General features: G+C 43.6%; 1 protein-coding gene across 1 annotated transcript in view; it reads left to right on the forward strand.

Moving 5' to 3' along the window:
• UST (uronyl 2-sulfotransferase) overlaps nt 1-20,590 on the forward strand; it is a 330,777-nt gene that overhangs the window by 199,394 nt on the left and 110,793 nt on the right. Inside the window, exons 4-5 of the mRNA XM_004044809.5 lie at nt 8,189-8,268; nt 18,727-18,880. Coding sequence (XP_004044857.3) covers nt 8,189-8,268; nt 18,727-18,880 — 234 coding nt within the window. The remainder of the gene's footprint in view (nt 1-8,188; nt 8,269-18,726; nt 18,881-20,590) is intronic.

A 20,590-nucleotide genomic window follows, 5' to 3' on the forward strand; every position in this document is an offset into this window, starting at 1 on the left:
AAGTCCACATCCTCCCACCAGTTGTAACAGTAAAGGCTACTATATCACTATAAACGTAACATCTGTTCTGACCCTCCAACAGCTATTCAAATTATTAAAACCTTGAAGAGTTATATAAATGGTGGAGGAGAGAGAGATCCTATGCCCATGTGCCCTAGATAGCTTTAGCTTCTTTATCAAAACACTATTTCCTTACAATATTTTAAACTTCCCTCTCCTGTTGCTCTTGCCCCCTGCAAGTTTCAAGTCTGATAGCTTTAGCTTCTTTATCAAAACACTATTTCCTTACAATATTTTAAACTTCCCTCTCCTGTTGCTCTTGCCCCCTGCAAGTTTCAAGTCTGAATGGTGGCTAGAAAGCAGTGAGACTTAGGGGGAAAAAACCCAACTCACCTAAAAAAATCATGTGAAGTTTGTAAAAGTCTACAGGCTACAGGGATCCCTAAGGCATGGTTAATCGGGCCTCTGTTTAATCAAGAAGGTGGGCCAGGCATGGTGGCTCACGCCTGTAATCCCAGCACTTTGGGAGGCCGAGGCGGCTGGATCACCTGAGGTCAGGAGTTCGAGACCAGCCTGGCCAACATGGTGAAACCCTGTCTCTACTAAAAACACAAAAATTAGACGGGCGTGGTGGTGCACGCCTGTAATCCCAGCTACTCAGGAGGCTGAGGGAAGAGAATCACTTGAACCCAGGAGGCAGAGGTTGCAGTGAGCCGAGGTTGCATGACTGCACTCCAGCCTGGGCGACAGAGCAAGACTCCATCTCAAAAAAAAAAAAAAAAAAAAGGCCGGGTGCGGTGGCTCATACCTGTAATCTCAGCACTTTGGGAGGCCGAGGCGGGTGGATCATGAGGTCAGGAGATCGAGACCATCCTGGCTAACATGGTGAAACCCTGTCTCTACTAAACAAAATACAAAAAATTAGCCGGGCTTGGTGGCGGGTGCCTGTAGTCCCAGCTACTTGGGAGGCTGAGACAGGAGAATGGCCTGAACCTGGGAGGTGGAGCTTGCAGTGAGCTGAGATTGCGCCACTGCACTCTAGCCTGGGTGACAGAGCGAGACTCCATCTCAAAAAAAAAAAAAAAAAGAAAAGAAAAAGGAGCACTCATTCATTTTTACAGCAGATTTCTCTGTTTTTTGTTCATTCACTTTGATGAATATTTATTGAGAACCTAGTATTAATGTGCGTATTAAACCCCAGACAGCCCACTAGATATTAGTGCACCCTATTTCTAATCCTCGAGGCAACATTGTTAGGAAAGCATTATTGCCCCATGTTAGAAGGAGGAATAAGTGTGTACAGGAATCTGATTAAAATATAGTGTAAATTAAGAATAATGTGGAAGAATAAGACTTGGAAGCAAACGGGGGTCAAATCCCGAACTTTAAATGCTGGGCTTCAGAGTTGGAACTTTCTTCTGTAGACAGTGGGAAGCTATTCCATTTATGCCTGAGGTAGCAATTTTTTAAAATTTTTGCAATCAGACCTTGGCAATGACCTTGAGCAGTAGGATGTAAATAACTCCCACATGCTTAGCATTCCAATAATGGAACACTAGGCATACATGGGTTAATAAAAAATGGTTCTTAATCACGATAGGCACCAAAATCTGCTGGGGAGCGTTCTCACAATATGTGTATTCAGGTCCCACTGCAAAATACAGAGCTAAACTTGTAAAGGCAGAGCCAAAGTTATTTGTATTTTGCAGGGGAAAAACTCCCGAAGAGGTCCTCACGCACAGCCCTAGCAAGGAATGATTTCACAAAAGCCTCTGATTATTAGAAAGTTTTCCTTTTACTGAAGTGAATCCTTTACTACGCTAGGAAAATCCCGCTGTCACCTGAGACTCTCTCAAACGCCTGAAGACTCCATGCGTCCCTGAAGATTTATGAAGTGTTGTCTCCTCATGAACCTCTCTCTTTATCCCAGGAACCTTTCTCTGGCTTGACATGTTTTGGAAAAGCCTCGCTTAGAATGACCGTCAGAACTTCCCGACTTTATAGGAGTGGGGACAGTGTCCACAGGCATGAGAGTGCTCCAACTGGACCTTAGAGTCAAACCAAAGAGAGGAGCCTGGTCCCTTTCCACGCCACAGGGATTAGTTCACACAGCCCTGCAGACGTCTAGTCTTGGAGCCCTACAGACGGAAACTGAGTCCGCTAATAGAAACTTGGTGGGAAAAAAAAGAAGAAAAACAAGGAAGAAGCAGCAAGGCCTGCAAAAATAAAATAAGTTTTTCCTTTCTTTCCAGTTGCAGCCATGAGATTGATTTTCTCTGTAATTGAGACCCAGGCTCTTTGCCTTGATCATGTCATTGCTCCCCCTGGTGGACTTCGTCTTCATTGCAGGCGTGTGTTGCGCTGACTGCTTCCCGCAGGCCATCCTGCCTCCTGCTTACAAGGGCTACCCCATACTGTGGGAAGAGGGAAGGGTCACCGGAGCCTCCAGCCATCTTCCCAGGCTCTGAGGTTCAAGGGCCAAGGCTCTTCCTGTGAGCTACTCCTTATTTTGCTTTGATATGTTAAAAACATGTCCTTTCTGTAAAATGCTTTGCAAAATTATAAGACGTCTAGGTGTTCATGAGTGACACAGAATTCACTTATGAACCACGTAGGGTTAGATACCGCCTCTGCTGACAAATATTTGCCAAGAAGTCAGGAGCAAAGTCTGACTGTGTTGGTAGAACTGCAGGTAAAGGTTTTCTGCTGTACCATCCCAGCCAGTCAGGTTGAAAGCAAAAGATTAGGAATTACTTACTGATATGCTGTGATCTGATTTTTTTCTTTTAGATATCTTTCATTACATAGTTATCTTTTTTAGTATTTAAAACTAATTTTCTGTTCTTGTTAGGATATATACTCAGTTTTCCCACCTAGAACTTTTAAAAAGTATTATCTCTGGCATTTTAAAGCTTTTATTTTGTATTATTTCATAATGCTTTTCCATCTGTTAGAACTTTCTTTCAAATTTTCAGCACATCACAAGAAAAGAAGAAAATTTATATTCCATAAACCTTCTTTGTTCTCCAGACTTTTGTGCTAACCAATCTGTTCCTTCCATTTTGAAAGGTTATGTATAGATCAAATCTCGGTGGGAATGGTGAATAGATTGCAGCCAGTAAATAAAAAACAGGGTTTAGGGTTTGGAAAGACTTGGATTTCAGTCCTGGCTTTACCTCTTGTGTGGATAAAGCTTTAAGCAACCAATGCAGCCTTTTGTGCCTCAGTTTCTTAACCTCTACAGTAGGGATAATAATACTTATCCATGGCTGGGCACGGTGGCTCACACCTGTAATCCTAGCACTTTGGCAGGCCAAGGCGGGTGGATCACCTGAGGTCAGGAGTTCAAGACCAGCCTGACCAACATGGTGAAACCGTCTCTACTAAAAATACAAAAATTAGCTGGGCGTGGTGGCGGGCGCCTATAATCCCAGCTACTCGGGAGGCTGGGGCAGGAGAATCGCTTGAACCTGGGAGGGGGAGGTTGCAGTGAGCCAAGATTGCGCCACTGCACTCCAGCCTGGGCAGCAGAGTGAGACTTCATCTCAAAATAATAATGATGATGATGATGATGATAATAATAATAATAATAATAATACTTATCCGTGGGGTTCTTGTCCACTGCACTCCAGCCTGTAGCAGAGTGAGACTTTGTCTCAAAATAACAATAATAATAATAATAATACTTATCCGTGGGTTTCTTGTCCACTGCACTCCAGCCTGGGCAGCAGAGACGTCGTCTCAAAATAATAATAATAATAATAATAATAATAATACTTATTCATGGGGTTCTTGTGAGGATTAAATGACACCATATGTATAAAGAGCACCTTGGTGCACTCAGAAAATGGGAGTCTGTTTGATGGTGTTATGTCCTAGATGTTATAATGGTAAGACTGTTTGCTCCATGTGACACCAGGATAATGAACATATGGGTCTGTCTCAGAAGGCTAAATTCATAGCCTGAGTGCTAGATAATTCTGTCTTCAGTTAACTATACATTTCTTGACTCCAAAAAGGATTTCTAAAGATGATAGCTTCATTTCATAAATATTTGTGGGGTGTATGTTCTGTCCAAGTACCTTGAGTAGGCTTTCTAGGGGATAAAGCCTGCCCCCAACCCTCACAGAATTTACATTTCAGCTCAGACTCGTGCACAAACTCAACTACAATGTAATGTAGAAAGTGCATGTCCTGAAAAATTTTCAGATGCACTGCTATGGAAGGTCATGTTCAAAACCAAGCCCGTTTCCCCCCTTATCTGCAGCCAAATTTGTTCCTCCCCCATCATTGCCCATCTCCATGAATGGATACCATCACGTATTCGGTTGTCCTAGCCAGGAATCTGGGAAGGAAGCTCTCTTGGCCACTCGCCCTGCCTCCCTTCCATTGGCAGGTAGTCACCTCCTTAACCCTCCCGGGAACTTCCCCTTCTGTCTTGCTTACATTGACTTAGTTCAGTGGTTCTCACACTTTTGTGCCTTAGCATCCCTTGGAAGGCTTGGCAAACACAGACTGCTGGCACCCCTTCCCCCAGAGTTCCTTCTAATTCAGAAGGCCTGGGGCGGAGCCTGAGAATTTGCATTTCTAACAAGTCTCAGGTGATGCTGATGCTGCAGGTCTGGGGACCACACTGAAAACCACGACCTCAGTTCATGCCATTGTCATTTGCTGTTGGGATTATTGCCCAGTCTTCCTGGCTGTGTTTCTTCACATTCTCCACCCTGTCCTCAGATCTGGAAAAAAGAATTTTTTCTGGCTGTTGATCACCCACAGAATAAATGTCAGAATTCCTGCTGTGATCTGCAGTGCCCTCCATTACCTGACTCTTACCTGATTCTCTAGTCTCACCTGCTACTTTGCTGATCCCGTCTCGGATCACTGAACACCTCTGGCATACTGAACTCCTGCAGTTCCTTGGTGGCGTATCATTTTATGTTTTGCCTTTTGTATCTGCTCTTCATTATTTGCAATGCCATGAATCCCTTTCTTTCCTGGCTAACTCCTCTAGGCCCTTCCAGACTACTGAGGGAAACCTCCTTGGGGAAGCATTACCTCTCCATCTGAAAGTAGAGAGAGGTGCTTCACTTATCTACCATCTACCTCATGGTGGTTATCACGTGATTGTACCTGCCTCTTAGTCCACCTCACCCACAAGACTCTGACAGCTTCCTAACAGCAAGAACCAAATCCATCATCTCTATAGCCATAACCCTGAGCAACATTGCCTGATACAGAGGGGAGATCAAAGGATGTTGAATGAAAAGGGCTATCCAGAAAGGCTACTTGGAGGGGTAGATATTTTAGCCAGAGGTAAAGAGTGGTTAGTATTTAGACACACAAGGAGTAGCAGAAGAACATTCTAAAAGAGGGAACTTAAACTGGAGCTTGGACTTGGTCAGGCTTTAGTATGAGGAAGGAACAAGGAGGGCTCTCATTTGGCTGGCCACAGCATGTGTGGTCCTGAGAGCCAGTTGAGGGAAATAGCACAGGTGGAATTCACATGGCTCAACACACCATTGAATTATGGGAGTCCGGGAAAGAGCTGGATCAAAGGTGGGAATATGCCGAGCACCGGTAACCTGAACCAGACTGTCCAGAGATGGATGAGGCTGGATAAGGAGTAAAGATGGGTGAGGATTAAGTGTGTTTGTGGCCATGGTGGAGTTTGAGGGCACCATTAGGACATATTCCACTGTCTTCTTCATGTGTCTTCCCACCCATCTTATTCGTGTTTTTATCTCCAGTGCCTAATAAGTACTCAATGAATGATGAGTGAATTTATGCCATGGAATCAGAATAAAGGCCAGGAGTGGTCCCGCATGAGCCAGGGAGAGGAGAGGTGGCTCGTTGGTGATTTTAGGTGGTGCCATTGTCACCCCCGATGCCTCTCCTGCAAATAAGATTTAGGTGAAGGAAGAGGCAGGCTGCTGGCCATGGGGGGAGGACCAGGCAAGAGACCTCAAGCGATGGCAGCGACGAGTTCAGAATATGACTGCTTGTCGCCAGAAACAAGGAAAGTCTTAGAATTTGTGAAGATCAAACCGGCTGAGAGCTGAAATGTACCCTCTGCCTTCGCTGTGCTAATACAATAAACACGAGCATTAGTATCTTGATTCTATGTTTAAAGATACGTCTAGAAAGAGTTATACATTGTCACTGCTAATCCATTTTTTTCCTCCTGAAATAGACAGCTTTATGACTATTATGACACTGTTCTCAAAATCTAACTACTACTATTCTTCCATTAAATTTAACACATTGACATGTGTTTAGAGAATATAATTTAATGTGGAATATGTGAAAGAAACGTTTTTCCTTCTGACCTGTTCTTCCAGTTTTCTTGTACAGTACTAGGGGGCTTTCTTGTATGACTCTTCTGTGTGCAGAGAAATATCTGAATAAAATAACCTAGAGATAAAAGCGTTAATGGTCTTTACATTAAACATACACACAGTCAAGAGTTATTTTTCCAAGCAGGCACCCTCAGAGATAAATTATCTATGGTTATGTCTCCAAACCAGTAATTCCATTAGTAAATGCATCAAAAATCAAAATGAACAACGTGACCACGCAGGAAGTTTTACTACCAAAAACAAGCACTTGCAGGTGGTGTGTCGAGGATAAACAGTAGATAAAGAGGCAGGATTCAATTTCCTTTTATACTGAGGCTTGAGGACAGACAGACCATTATTCACTCATACCTGCCACTGACTAACAGAAGCACAGGGTTTATGAACTGCGAGTCATTTACCTTTAAAATTCAATTTCATTCCTTCAATCGTTGTGAGCTTGAATATCTAATTACAAGGTTTACATACTGAGATCCTAGTGTAATAATCTATAAAGCGTGTACTAGTTGGAGTTAATTCATTGAACAAATATTTATCGAGCACTTATATATGTGTCAGCCCCTGTGTTAGACATGAAGGAACAAGGCAGACTCGGGTTTTCTGTCATGTTTGAGACAAACCTGGAGTTCCAGACTCTTATTTTATTGTTCTTGTTGCTACTGCGGTTCATATGTGAATGACTGGTTTTGTTTCCAGTTTTTCAACTTGAACTATTTCATAAAACGTGAAATGTTGCACTTCTGACATTCATCCAAAGTAGCAAGCTGCAATGTGCTTTTAAAAAATTCCACAGCATGTTCGTTTTGATGGGGCCAACCAGAAAAACTAGGGAAAGAGAAGTTCAGAAAGTCAGGGAGTCATAAGAATGCTTGGAATTTCTAACAGATTTTACTAAACATTTTCTGTATCATGACATGTTCCAGAAGGCCATAAAAGTTAGTTTATACGAATATAAACTACTTTTTGCCTTGCTGATAACTGCAAATAAATAATTCAGATGACCACCCACCAAAAAACCAAGACATTTGGGGGTTTATGTGTTTCCTATAGAATATTTTCCTTATAAATTTCATAGTCAAGGAGCACAAGAATGAAGTAGTACCTCATTTTATTCCATTTTGAAATTCTGCAGCACCTGTTTCAGTATTTTTGTATATCCCAATAATATCATTACAGAATAAGATAATGACTAACCTCCTTCCTTGATTTGACTTTAAAGGAAGGGATAGAAGGCATTCCTTTATTTACATTTTAGTACAGCAACACACTGATTTCTCCAGTCGAAATTACTTAATCTGTCACGTTGTTTTCATGGTAACAATCAACTAAGTGAGACACAGGACTATCAATTTGGATAGCACTGTTTTATTCACTAAGGAGCTTTATGTAAAACTTGATAAATGTTGCACTTATACCGCTGGTCCAGTGGGAATAAGTGGGAATAAAAAGAGTCGGATATTGGCCAGGCGCGGTGGCTCACGCTTGTAATCCCAGCACTTTGGGAGGTCGAGGCGGGTGGATCACGAGGTCAGAAGTTCGAGACCACGGTGAAACCCTGTCTCTACTAAAAAATACAAAAAATTAGCCAGGCATGGTGGCGGGCGCCTGTAGTCCCAGCTACTCAGAGAGGCTGAGGCAGGAGAATGGCGTGAACCCGGGAGGCGGAGCTTGCAGTGAGCCGAGATCGAGCTACTGCACTCCAGCCTGGGTGACAGAGCGAGACTCCATCTCAAAAAAAAAAAAAAAAAAAAAAAGAGTGGGATACATAACCTTTAACTTAATATGGCTTGGTAAATTAGATCCTATATATGCTAATTTTGTACTTTTTTTAATAGATGGAACTGATTAAAAATATAAGTACTGCCGAACAACCCTATTTATTCACTCGACATGTTCATTTCCTCAACTTCTCAAGGTAAGACATTTTCCAGTTTAATGGTTCTTTCATTTTCTTCTAATGAACAGTTACTTTAGAAATCTACCTTTATTTACAAGGCAGTGCAATTGCCCTTGAAAAGACATTTTTAATCCGTTTATTTTTGCTACGGAGGGATCAAAATTTGAAATATTTGAACAGAAACTTCATTTCTTCCTAGACTACTGTCTTAAATCTTATAAAAACTTGGAATTATTTTTAATGAGAAGCCATTTGACCTAATAGCTCTTTTTTAAAAAGGAATCAGATTTTGTATTGAAACAAATAAGAAGGCAGGAGATGGGTATTTTAGCATAAATATTTTATTGCATATTTTTGTACAATTTGAACCTGCACAGAACTCTAGAAATAATTTAGTGCTAGAGTAATGAGTATTTTCTAGGATCCAAAGTACCAGCCTCTGTCTGTCTTTTTAATACAGTCGTGTGCCACATCATGACATTTTGGTCAATGACAGACCTCATATATACATTAATCCATAAGACTATAATATGGTATTTTTACCATATCTTTTCTATGTTTAGATACACAAATGATTATTATTGTGTCACAGTTGCCTCCAGTATTCAGTATAGTCACATGCTGTCCAGGTTTGTAGCCCAGAAGCAACAGGCTGTACTCTACAGCATAGATACGCAGTAGGCCGTGCCATCGAGGTTTGTGTATGTACTCTATGATGCTTGCACAACCACGAAATCACCTAATGATGCATTTCTCAGAATGTACCCCTGACATTAAGCAATGCGTGACTGTAAACCATTTGATTTTCTAAGCCTCGCGCGTTTGATGCTGGGGAGGTATTTAAAATTCTGGTTTTTGTTTCCAGCAGCTGTGGTCTTCTGATAACAATGCAAATCTTCAAATTCAGGTTTTTAGATTCCTTATTTGTTAAATTACTAGCTTCAGGTTCTGAGTGTCCTCTTCCCCAGTCTTTCATTAGCATAGGTTGATTGTCACTGTGCCTCACTCCTTTGCTGATGGCCCTCAGTGTTTTGCTCTCCCTGTGCTGGCTCAAGTCTGCATACACAGCTGCTATCTAATAGCTGACAGATCACTGGATCCAGAGGCAGATCTGCTGGAGACCAGCCTGGGAACCTCTGGGCCTCCCTTGTCAGCCATCTGACGGGCACTTCTGTCATCTTAACATGGGGTTGACAGTTCCTTGCAGGTCCACACGAGAGCACCAAAGGACCCAGGGCAGCAGGCAACATCTGCTAGTTAGTGCTGACCCAGTGGCTCCTGCAGGCCAGGCACCAAGGGAGCTGGGTCTGGAGGAGCTGCTGCTCTGGTCCAGGGTGCCTGACAACCCACCTGGCTGGAAGAAGATTTCAGCCATCCAAGGACTTCCCTGCTATGCAGCAGGTCCTGTGCAAGTTAAGTGCAAAGAATGAGATTCAGTAAAGCAAGTTATTAAGCAGAGAAAAGGAGCTGCTGCCTTATCTTTAAAAGCAAGTGTTCCCTGAAGTTTCCTGGGCCTTCCTGATAACCAGAGCTCCTGGGATGGTAACAGGACTCCTGCAAATTCTCCACAGTGACCCAGGGCCAGGTGCTGGGCAGCTAGGACTGTGTTTTCAACCACATTTATAAAATGGCTTGTTACTGGATTATCCAGGGTGTGTGCCCTGCCTCTTAATTCCAGAAGGCCACATGCATATTATTAGACATAATTAGATAACAAGGCTTATTAGCTCTTTCAGGCATTGTATTTTATGACTTGCAAAGAGAAAAGCGCTGCTTCCCTGATCCTTGCTGTTCTAGCATGTTTCCTTCTGAGTCACCCCTGACATCCTTAAACCTCATTCATGAACACTTCTTGCTTCATAGGTCAAATCTTTACAACCAAACAGATTGCAATGCAGCAAATTTTAAATATTTATCTCTGAACAGTGTAAAACACAAATTAGAAGCCATGGCCAGTATCTTAATTGGGTTGGCAGATCACAGTATGGTGGCCATATTCTGTGATGGCCTCTACCAACAAACACATGTACAGGAGTTTAGTCTTCATTTAATTCTGAAAGGAAAAAAAATGATAAATGCCTTTTAGAAGATACCATGTCTACAGAAAACAGTGCTGGCCTGGCCGTCAGGACCTCTGGTGTCAGAACTGGCCTCCCAACTGATCATGATTCTCGGCAAGCTGTTCAACCTGTTGGGGGTCTCTGTTTTCTATTTTTCCATCTGTAAAACAAGGACAGTTCTCAGTCATCCCTACCATATAGGGATGCTCTGAACCTGTGAAGGAAAGGCCTACTGAGAGAAGGATGCTGTATTGGTCCGTTTTCATGCTGCTGATATCCAAGACTGGGAAGAAAAATAGGTTTAATTGGACTTACAGTTCCACGTGGCTGGGGAGGCCTCAGAATCATGGCAGGAGTCGAAAGGCACTTCTTACATGGTGGTGGCAAGAGAAAATGAGGAAGATGCAAAAGCGGAAATCCCTGATAAAACCATCATATCTTGCGAGACTTATTCACTACCACGAGAACAGTATGGGGGAAACCACCCCATGATTCAAATTATCTCCCATCAGGTCACTCCCACAATACATGGGAATTACAGATGTACAATTCAAGATGAGATTTGGGTGGGGACACGGAGCCAAAACATATCAGATGCTGTATACATTCAGAGTGGCAGTTAAAAAGGCAATTCTGTAGACGTCTCAGGCTGAGCCCACTGCCCAGCTCCTGACTCGGTTTCTATGGAAACACCTTGAGGACAGGGCTGGGCTCTGCTTCTCCTCCCTCAGTTCTATTTTACTCAATTAAACACATGTCTATGGATTACCTTCTCGCTTCTGTGCACTACATGAGAACTAGGACTTCTGCAGTCAACATTAAATGTTTTACTTGCCTTTGGGAGACTCTAAGTTCTTCTTCCATTGAAGTGTGACAGATGTAAGGAGAGGGTGGTCACAGGGCTTCCCCTAGCGGAGGTGGGAAGCAGGAACTTCCCTGTGGGACGAGGACTCTGGGAAGGTGTTTCTTCGGGGAGGTGAGGGATGGGTCAGCTTTAGACAAGTGAAGGGGGAGAGCATTCCCAGCACAGCGACCAGCAGAAGAGCAGGGCCAAGAGGAACTGAAAGGGATGCAGTGCAACCCAGGATGGACACGACTGGACTGGAACAGCAGTCAAGAGTTTTAAGCAGAAATAACAAGAGACTGCCTGACCAGCTTTGCTGCTTTCAATAAAAAGCCAGAACTGACTCCCCAGGAGCAACCTCTTCCTCTCTTCACACCCACATACCAGGGTCTGGGCCCTTAGCTACCAGACTTCCATAAAAATGAAGAGAATGATCAGTTGAACTTTAATATATGACAAGATTATGATTGTTCCCCTCATAGAATATGGGACATTAAAAAATCAGCTTTTCATTGTTTAAAGGAATAGCTTTATTTAAGGAAAATTTCTCTGTCAATATGCAATTGACAGAGAAAAACAACTAAGCTGGAACTTCTTAAGAGGCCTTTGACATTACTTTTTTTTGAGATGGAGTCTTACTCTGTCGCCCAGGCTGGAGTGCAGCGGTGCAATCTCAGCTCACTGTAACCTCAGTTCAAGCGATTCTCCTGCCTCAGCCTCCCAAGTAGCTGGAATTACAGGCATGCACCACCACACCTGGCTAATTTTTCTGTTTTTAGTGGAGACAGGGTTTCACCATGTTGGCCAGGCTGGCCTCAAACTCATGGCCTCAAGTGATTTGCCCACCTTAGCCTCCCAAGTGCTGGGATTACAGGCGTGAGCCACCATGCAAAGCCAAGGACATTAACATACTTTAAAAAATAACTTTTAGATGTATTTTGAATGATAAGTTATAAAGATAATGAAGCTGATCTTAAGAAACCTACCCTTATAGCTGCTGACAGACCTATTGCTTGTTTCAGGATAATGAGGTTCCCATGAGAAGAACTGACACTGCAACCTAATATTATTGTTGATATTTCCAATCCTCCACACATCGTTAACATGCCACACGGTACTTGCTGGCAAGCAGACTGTAAGGATGAAAGTCAGGTCTCCCTCCCCACACTTTTTTTGCACACAAATGGTCAGAACTTTTGAAGGGTAAGGCATTATACCATAGCTAATTGCCCTTTCTTTTTTTATTCCATTAAAGATGGCATTTTTACCTTGAAATTTAGACAGTCTTGAGTCATGTACAATGCGATCCCGTGAGCACTTGGTGTTTCTCTAGCTGACCTACTTCATTTTTTTTCACCTTCTAGCCTTCTTGTCCTGTTTCTTCTTTTTCCTTTTTTAGAGTTAGAAGGAACCATATCTAGTTTTATTAATCCAGAGATGGGAAGTAATTGGTTCAGACCGATCAGGTGTTTTGCCTCAGGGAAGGTTTCCTGCCCGGGGACTTATGCACAGCGAGCTCTCAGCAGAGATCTCAGACTTCAGTGGGGATTCCTGACTTGCACACTGGGTTGCTGTTGCACACAGTTGTGGAACTCCCTAGAAATTCAAGCCAGGCAAATGTTTTTCACCTGGACTATCTGGAGAATTGAGTTAAAACTACCTTGGCCTAAAAGGTGCTTCTCTTTGTTAGGATGTTTAAGTAGGATTTTTAATATTTGCATACTATGGTTTCAGGTATCTTTTTTCAGTTTTCAGAGTTAACTTTAAGAAGCAGTTTCTGAAAAAGATCAACTTTCCAACATCAACAGCATCCCTCCAAATCTATCTTAGATCCACACGCTAGAAAGCCTTGCGACAGGCTACAATTCAAATTTGTCTGTCCCCTGCCCCCAATTTTGTTTGTTTTCTAAGCTTTTATTTTTTGGGGGGGTATAAATATTTTTGCAATCTACAATGCCCCTCACCCTTCCAAATGTGCTTTTGCAGGGAAACCCTTAAGAAGCTTTGCCTCAGAACCCGATGCTGTCAAAATAGTCCAAATGCACTATGAGAGACACCAATATGCTAAATAATTTCAAACCACCACTTCCCTTATCCTTTTTTCACATCATTCTTCCTTTCTCTGCCATGACCCCCTCACCTTCCTTTGCTTCCATTTCTGTCTTCTCACGTATCTCAGATGGTGGTTCCGGTGCCAATAGTAACTTGCAAAAACAAACAAACAGTGTGAAAATTAGTCAATCACCAGAAAAGCAGTGGGGTGTGATGTGCAAGGGGGTGCATTTTGGACACCTTTTCTCTTCCCTACAAGTGAAGTCTCAATTACTGATGTGAACAGTGTTTCTTGTATCAACTTTTGTGAACAAACTCTGCCCTCTGATGGCATTATTTAACAAAACAAATCAGACTTCGCTAATTCCACAAGTCAATTTGGTTTTCACATCTTATTTGTAAATGTTGACTTTTTTATTCTTCTTAGCCAAGTGATCCATTTCAATTCTGTGCCCTTCAAATCTCTTATCATTTGACAGACACTGCAAACTCTGAAGAAAGCACCAAAGTAAAAATCGGTATTAGTGGTTAACACCGTCTCTGACTCCTTAAACACAGCGCAGAAGTTCCATTTACAAGTGCGAGTTTTCTCTGGGTTTTGCCTATGTGAACCCTGGCTGGGCTTGTCTTCCTAAATTGGCACTTTCGTCCTCATGTTTCTGCTTTTCCCTCTAAGGGGAGTGGATCTCTGCCGCTGCATGGGCCACCAGCTGTGTTGGCCCATCAGGGATGAGTATAATCTGGACTTTCCCTCATTTCCTGATTATTCCTTACTGTTTATTTCATGCCTTGTCAATTCATCTTCCTCTGTGAGTGGGAGCCCTGACCCGACTACCCACCTCCTTCCCCATTTGTCTCAGCTTCTCACAGCGAATGTTTCCATCTCTCCTGCCTTGGGACAGACCGGAGAGCAGAGCACAGCTGTCTCTTCTGCTTGTGTTTTGTGATGGATGGTGCAGGGGGTGGGGGGGTCTAGTCCTGGGCAGAGGAGATGGAAGTGCCCACTGCAGGGGGTGTGAGGACAGAAGCCAGACCTCCCCACCATGCTGGCCCCCACTGGACGTTCAGAGACTCTTGTTACTGTGACGGACTCCAGCAAAGGGCCCTTTAACAGCCAGCTTGGCTGGGCGCAGTGGCTGACACCTGTAATCCCAGCACTTTGGGAGGCCGAGGCAGGCGGATCACTTGAGGTCGGGAGTTCGAGACCAGCCTGGCCAACACGGCAAAACCCCATCTCTACTAAAAATACAAAAATTAGATGGGCATGGTGATGGGCGCCTGTAATCCCAACTACTTGGGAGACTGTGGCAGGAGAATCACTTGAACCCAGGAGGCAGATGTTGCAGTAAGCCGAGATCACGCCATTGCACTCCAGCCTGGGCAACAAGAGCGAAACTCCGTCTCAAAAATAAACAGCCAGCTCTACCCCTCTCCGCCTCAGCCACTCCTCACTCTGCCCCCAAAAGGTCCTGTTCTTTTCCATGATGGCCTTTCTCTCTCTTCAAAGTGTCTTCCTCCCTCACTGACAAGGGTCAAAGCCCTGGGCCTCTGGCCTATGGTACTTTTCACCCTTTAATGTAGATAGTGGCACAAAGATAACCTCTGCTTCCAGGCCAGAGGCTAAAAAGGAGGTAGGCTTTTGGCAGAATGGTGGTTACCAGGGGTGGGGAAAGCAGGAAAAGGGATTTTTTTGTTGAATGGGCAGAGTTTCCATTTGTGAACGTGAAAACGTTTTGGAGACGGGTGATAATGATGACTTCACAACAATGTGAATGTTTTGATACCACTGAATTGTACACTTTAAAATGATGAAAAGGGCAAATATATACATTTTACTAGAATTTCTTAGAAGAACAGGATATACTTTCAAAAACTGATTCCAATCACAGTAATCTCTACTATAATTGGAGTACAAAACAGTCTTAATTCTCCGGGATAATTCTGGTCTTAAGTATTGATTTAATATGTGCAATAATTATTACCTCAGGAAGAATGCCTTTCAAATTTTGATGAAAATATACCTAAAATTTTTACCCTAGTGCTTTGTGTAGCTGTTGAAGAGGTGACTAATATTATCGATGGGTTGATGAATTGATTGAGGTAGCAGTGTGGGACCGATGCTGATGAAAATGCTCAGAATGAGGTGTTCGGAAATGCCTCTCAGAGTGAGAAACATGCAGTTATGCTTCCTAGAAAATTATTCCCTGCTGCAGATCTTCATCTTCTCATCAAAAAAAATGAGTAAAAATTTAAAAAATATGACACAGTTGCAGAGTCCAAAGGAAGCCCAGAGCAGTGCTTACAGAGTTGGGGAATAGGATCTGTCAACAAATGTCGAAGGAATTGGTAATGCCTGCTATTTTAGGATGACTTAAAAGAGAGCTTCAAAGATGCAGGAGTAATTGTGGTGACTGAAGGACAAAAGGGTGTGCTGTTGAACAAAATCAAAATATGGCCTGACTCTTCTACTCTCTAGTGTATGCACTACTTAGAACCTGTGATCAGCCGTAGTCACCACAATTTTTTAGCGCTCCATAAAGATAAAATTAGAGCTTTAGATTATAAAATGAAGGGAAATAAGTCTTAAGATAAAAGCCAAAGGAATGTTTGAAAGAAACAACAAAAAGTTAAAAGAATTAAAATTGAAGTTGAAAAGGCTAAGCATTGTAAAAGCATAGGAGACGCAAATCCTTTGTGTCAAATGGTTCAAACAAAAGGAAATGTGCATAAAAGGAAAATGTTAAATATTGGCTGAGTATAAGAAAGACTTTTCAACTGATACAGTGGACTTTACAGGGAGGTTGTGGAATCTTCTCTCCAGGCTTTTAAAAATCACTGTATGGGATGGTAGGGTACAAACCATTCTCAGCCCCAAAATGAAATCATGAGTGAGCAAAAGGTTCAGGTGACCCAGGGACTTTATAAATAGTAGCCAGAAATTCTGACCAGAGTTTTAAATTACTTAGAGGAGAAACTGATGCTGAAAGAAGATGGAATGAGGGTAGGGAAATTGCTTCCCTACTCAGGCACTAGGACATGTGCTATGCTCTGGTCCCTGATGGTAGCATGGTGGTATTCTGGCTTCTTCTGTATAACGGACATGTCACCCCAGATTTTCCCAATTTGGCGGAAGCTGTGTGTACAGAGGGTTGGCAGCCTGCAACCATTATTGCCTTCTGCAAAGGGGAAGATATATACAAGACACCTGTTTGTCATAGTTAGAAACTTCTAGAGAGAGCCTACTATTATCTGATACTTGACAATACATTCTTAAGCCATCTAAAACTTCCATTTTGGAAAATTATTCTGGAAGTCTTGCATTGGGTTGCAACGTGCAAACAAGAGCAAGTCACCCATGCTCATCAAGACTTCCCAGTCCTTACTTCTCTCGCCATTGATCAAAGATGGCAGTGGTGAGGCTGAGAGCCATCTCCTGATGGGACGCTGTGCATGGATTCACATGATTGGGCAGTTCTGCTAACTAGCACTAGCAGTCATTCTTCACATGAACATAAAAGAACAGTTGAGGTTTTTAAAAGCATGAAGCAATTTTGAGGGTCTAATTAGGTGCATATTTGGTATGCAAGCCTTGTCTTCCTAGTCCCTAGCTTTATTACTTTAGTTGCTGTTTATCATAGATATGAAACCCAATTTAATTTTAAAAGGGGGACAAATCTGGGGTGTATACAGTAGTTAGCCGGTGGTTGGCACAGCTAACTCCTGGGACTCCAGTTAGTTGTTCATCCAGTTACATGAATGTGTATTTCTGAGAACTAACAAGATTCGCATTGCAAGGCTAATCTCACCCATGAGCAGTGTGTGTTCCAATGTGGTAGTATTTAAGGGCTCCAGGGTGTCATTCATATGTCCTGGTGCCTGAAATTCCACTATCTCAGAGTTGTTCCTTTGGATTCTTCTCTCTGAAGATTCTTTTTAAAAATGCAGATAAACCAGGAACAACATTATATGAATTCATACACAGAAAAGGATGGGGGCTTGTTATTACTTTCCTCTGACAACAAAGCCCCATGATATGGGAAGAAACGTTAACAACTGAGAGGCACACACTCAGATGTTCATTGCTTCATTTGGTCATCATTTGTTGAGCACCTACTGTGTGCCACACACTGAGCTAGAGCATGTCGTTCCTGGCTGCAGGAGGCCCACAGTCTGATGGGAGAGGCACACATTTCCACACAGTGCAAGAGAGAGGGCCCGGGGCACAGAGGAGGGAGGCATGGACCCTGGGTTGGGCATTAATTGCTGAGGGATGTGATGTGACTCCAGGCTGGGTTTTGAAAGGTGAATGGAGTCTGCCAGCTGGAGAGAGGCAGGAGCGGAGTCCTGTCAGTTTGTTTTCTCTTAGTTCTTTCTGACCCCTGACAGAATGTCCAGGCACGTTCCTCAGAAGGTCACAAGGCCATAGGGCTAGAGAACCCTGCAGGCCCCTTAGGAGGTCACCAGAGCATGACCTCTGGCCAGAGACTGGGGCACTCTCCCCGGACTCCTCAAAGCTACTGCTTTCAAGCAGTTCAAGGAGAAAAAGAAGGAATCATTAAGACAAACCCAGCCAGTCTCATCACTTTGCCTCGGGAAAACCTTGTTCTTGGGCCAAGAATTAGTGGATTCATCTAATCCTTTCATGGAAGGAATTAAAATGGAACACCTGGCTATTTGCTTTATTTTTATCTGAAGCCACTTGCCATCACTTGAGGATAATTATGTTGAATTTTGTTTCATTCTTGATATCCCACACAAAATTTCCTCAACTCCGGAAATCACTTTTCCATAATTAAGAGCATAGATTCTAGAGCCGGATTGCCTGGACCCATATCCTAGTTCAGCTACAAGTTATGAACCTTATTCCTGCCTCAGTTTCCCCAAGTGTAAATGAGGATAATTATTTTTTCTACTCCATTGACATGTTATGGGGCTTCAGCAAGCTGGTTACATGAGGTATTTAGAACAAGGTGAACAGCGAGTGCTCAGTGAAGACTGGCTGTTATTCACTCCCTTACTGCAGAGCACCTGACCCGGAACTGTTTGAATTGCAATATAGAGGAAGTGCCATCTCACCCAGCAAGGCAGTCAAAACCTACCAATCAACTGAAACATTCACCGAGGGCCAATTGTGTCCCTGTGGGTTCTGTTCTAGCCATTGGAAATACTAAATCCAATACAGAGTGGCCCCCATCCTCAAGAAACCTACAGCCTAGTGAGAAAACTAGACACCATCTCTTCCTTAACATGCACAATGCTGTGGTTTGTACCGTGCTATACTATGAAATGTCCTCACAGCCCCTCAACAGGTACCTGGAACAGGTATCATCCTCCCCACTTCCTGCATGATAATAAAATGCCTATCAGGAAACACCGTTTGCTTATTACGTGTCATTGGCACCTTAGCATAGGAGGTCATCTTTCAATAAGTTAACCTAGAGGGGAGGGGAGATGTTGTCTAAGTAGGCCCTGTTTTCCTCCTGCAGTGATGGGTTGTAACGAACTCAATGTTTGTGTTAGGTTTGGAGGAGACCAGCCTGTCTACATCAACATCATTAGAGACCCCGTCAACCGGTTCTTATCCAACTATTTTTTCCGTCGCTTTGGAGACTGGAGAGGGGAACAAAATCACATGATCCGCACCCCCAGCATGAGGCAGGAGGAGCGCTACCTGGTAAGTCCTGTTGCATGCAAAAGGCGGTCTCCCCACTGCCTGAGGAGTGGCCCCTCCACCAGGGAAGGCTCACTCTTCCCTTCCCAGGCCTTCTCCTTGGCGCCTCCATGGAGCGTGGCGCAGAGAGGGTGCTTCCGCAGGAAGGAGGTCTTGGCAAGAGAAACTGGTTCCGGGTGACCCAGATCCTAATGAACATTTCCTCAAATTATTTTCTGATTTTGCTTTGCTCAGTTGTCTTTAGTGCTAGGTTTTGGGACCCAGAGCGGAAACAGTCTTTCCTAAGGAGTCCTGACTAGCACTTTAGTGCTTAAGAAGAACAAAGGTGTTGGGAGGTGTCTGTCAGAGGACGGCAGAGCCCCTTCTCATCCCTCAGCCCATTCAGTTCCCATGACCACTCTGGGAGGGGGAGGTGTTTTCAGATGAGGACCCTGAGATTCTAAAGGTTGTGGGATTTGCCACAGTCACCTCTCAGGTAAGGGCGCAACTGCGACCGACTGTTTCGGGTTTCCTGCCTTCACAGTCTGGGTTCTTTCCACCACAGCGCGATAGAACCCTGTCATTGCACCAGTAATTGTTTGCTTTCTCTGGACTTGTTTTGGGACCCTCAGCTCCATAAGGGATGTTAGTCTCGAGCCCAGTAATTATTTCCGCAGCACAGAGGTTGGTAACAAAAACGGAGGGCGGAGTTGCGCGTCTTTCTTTCAGCACTAGAACGAAAGGTACATTTCCCATCCCTGTGTTGAGAAACATGTACTGAGGAGCTGACAGCCTGGTGCCCAGGAGGCTGAAATCCTGGTCTCTGTGTCTGAGAGAGCCCTTGGGGTTCACCCGGACCCATCCTGGGCTGTTGTCGGGCACAAGCAGGAAAGAAGGAAGTGTTGAGGATCAGTCAGAGGTGTTGTTCCCAAAGCTGGAAGATCGCCCAGAGCTGAGGCCACTGCTGATGCGCCGTCAGCAGCAGCCTTGCCGCTGGAGAAAAGCACCGAATCTCAGGGCCACCCACGGCCAGGATGGCTGCTTCCTCATCTCATTTTAAAAACATAATGGAAGTGGATGTTCAGAGGCTGGGAGCATTTGGGGATGATGTCCCCTCAGTGTCACGTTCATGTTTTCAAATCCATGATTAGAGTAGAGAAAACTGAGATACAGAGAAGGTAGTGTCTCAGCCAGGGCCAGACGACTACACCAGACCCACGGCTTTCCACTCACCTTCAGTATTTGATCAACTACCTAAGGCTTCAGTGAAATATTTTGATGATTTTATTTTTATTTTCTTCCTTTGATGATACATTTTAAAGGGCTTTTCCCTTTTTCTTTTTTAGTTTTTATGGCGAAACCCTAATCTATTTCTTTATAGGTTATGAGGCCGGGCGCAGTGGCTCACACCTGTAATCCCAGCACTTTGGGAGGCCGAGGCAGGTGCATCACTTGAGGCCAGGAGATCGAGACCAGCCTGGCCAACATGGTGAAAACCTGTCTTTATTAAAAATACAAAAATTAGCCGAGCATGGTGGCGCATGCCTGTGATCCCAGCTAATTGGGAGGCTGAGGTGGGAGAATCCTTTGAATCCGGGAGGCAGAGGTTGCAGTGAGCCAAGATCATGCTACTGCACTCCAGCCTAGGTGCCAGACCGAGACTCCATCTCAAAAAAAAAAAATAATAATAATTAAAAATAAATAAAATAAAATAAACTGTAGGTTATGAATATG

This window comes from Gorilla gorilla, chromosome 5, assembly GCF_029281585.2.
Source record: "Gorilla gorilla gorilla isolate KB3781 chromosome 5, NHGRI_mGorGor1-v2.1_pri, whole genome shotgun sequence".
NCBI lineage: Eukaryota > Metazoa > Chordata > Mammalia > Primates > Hominidae > Gorilla > Gorilla gorilla.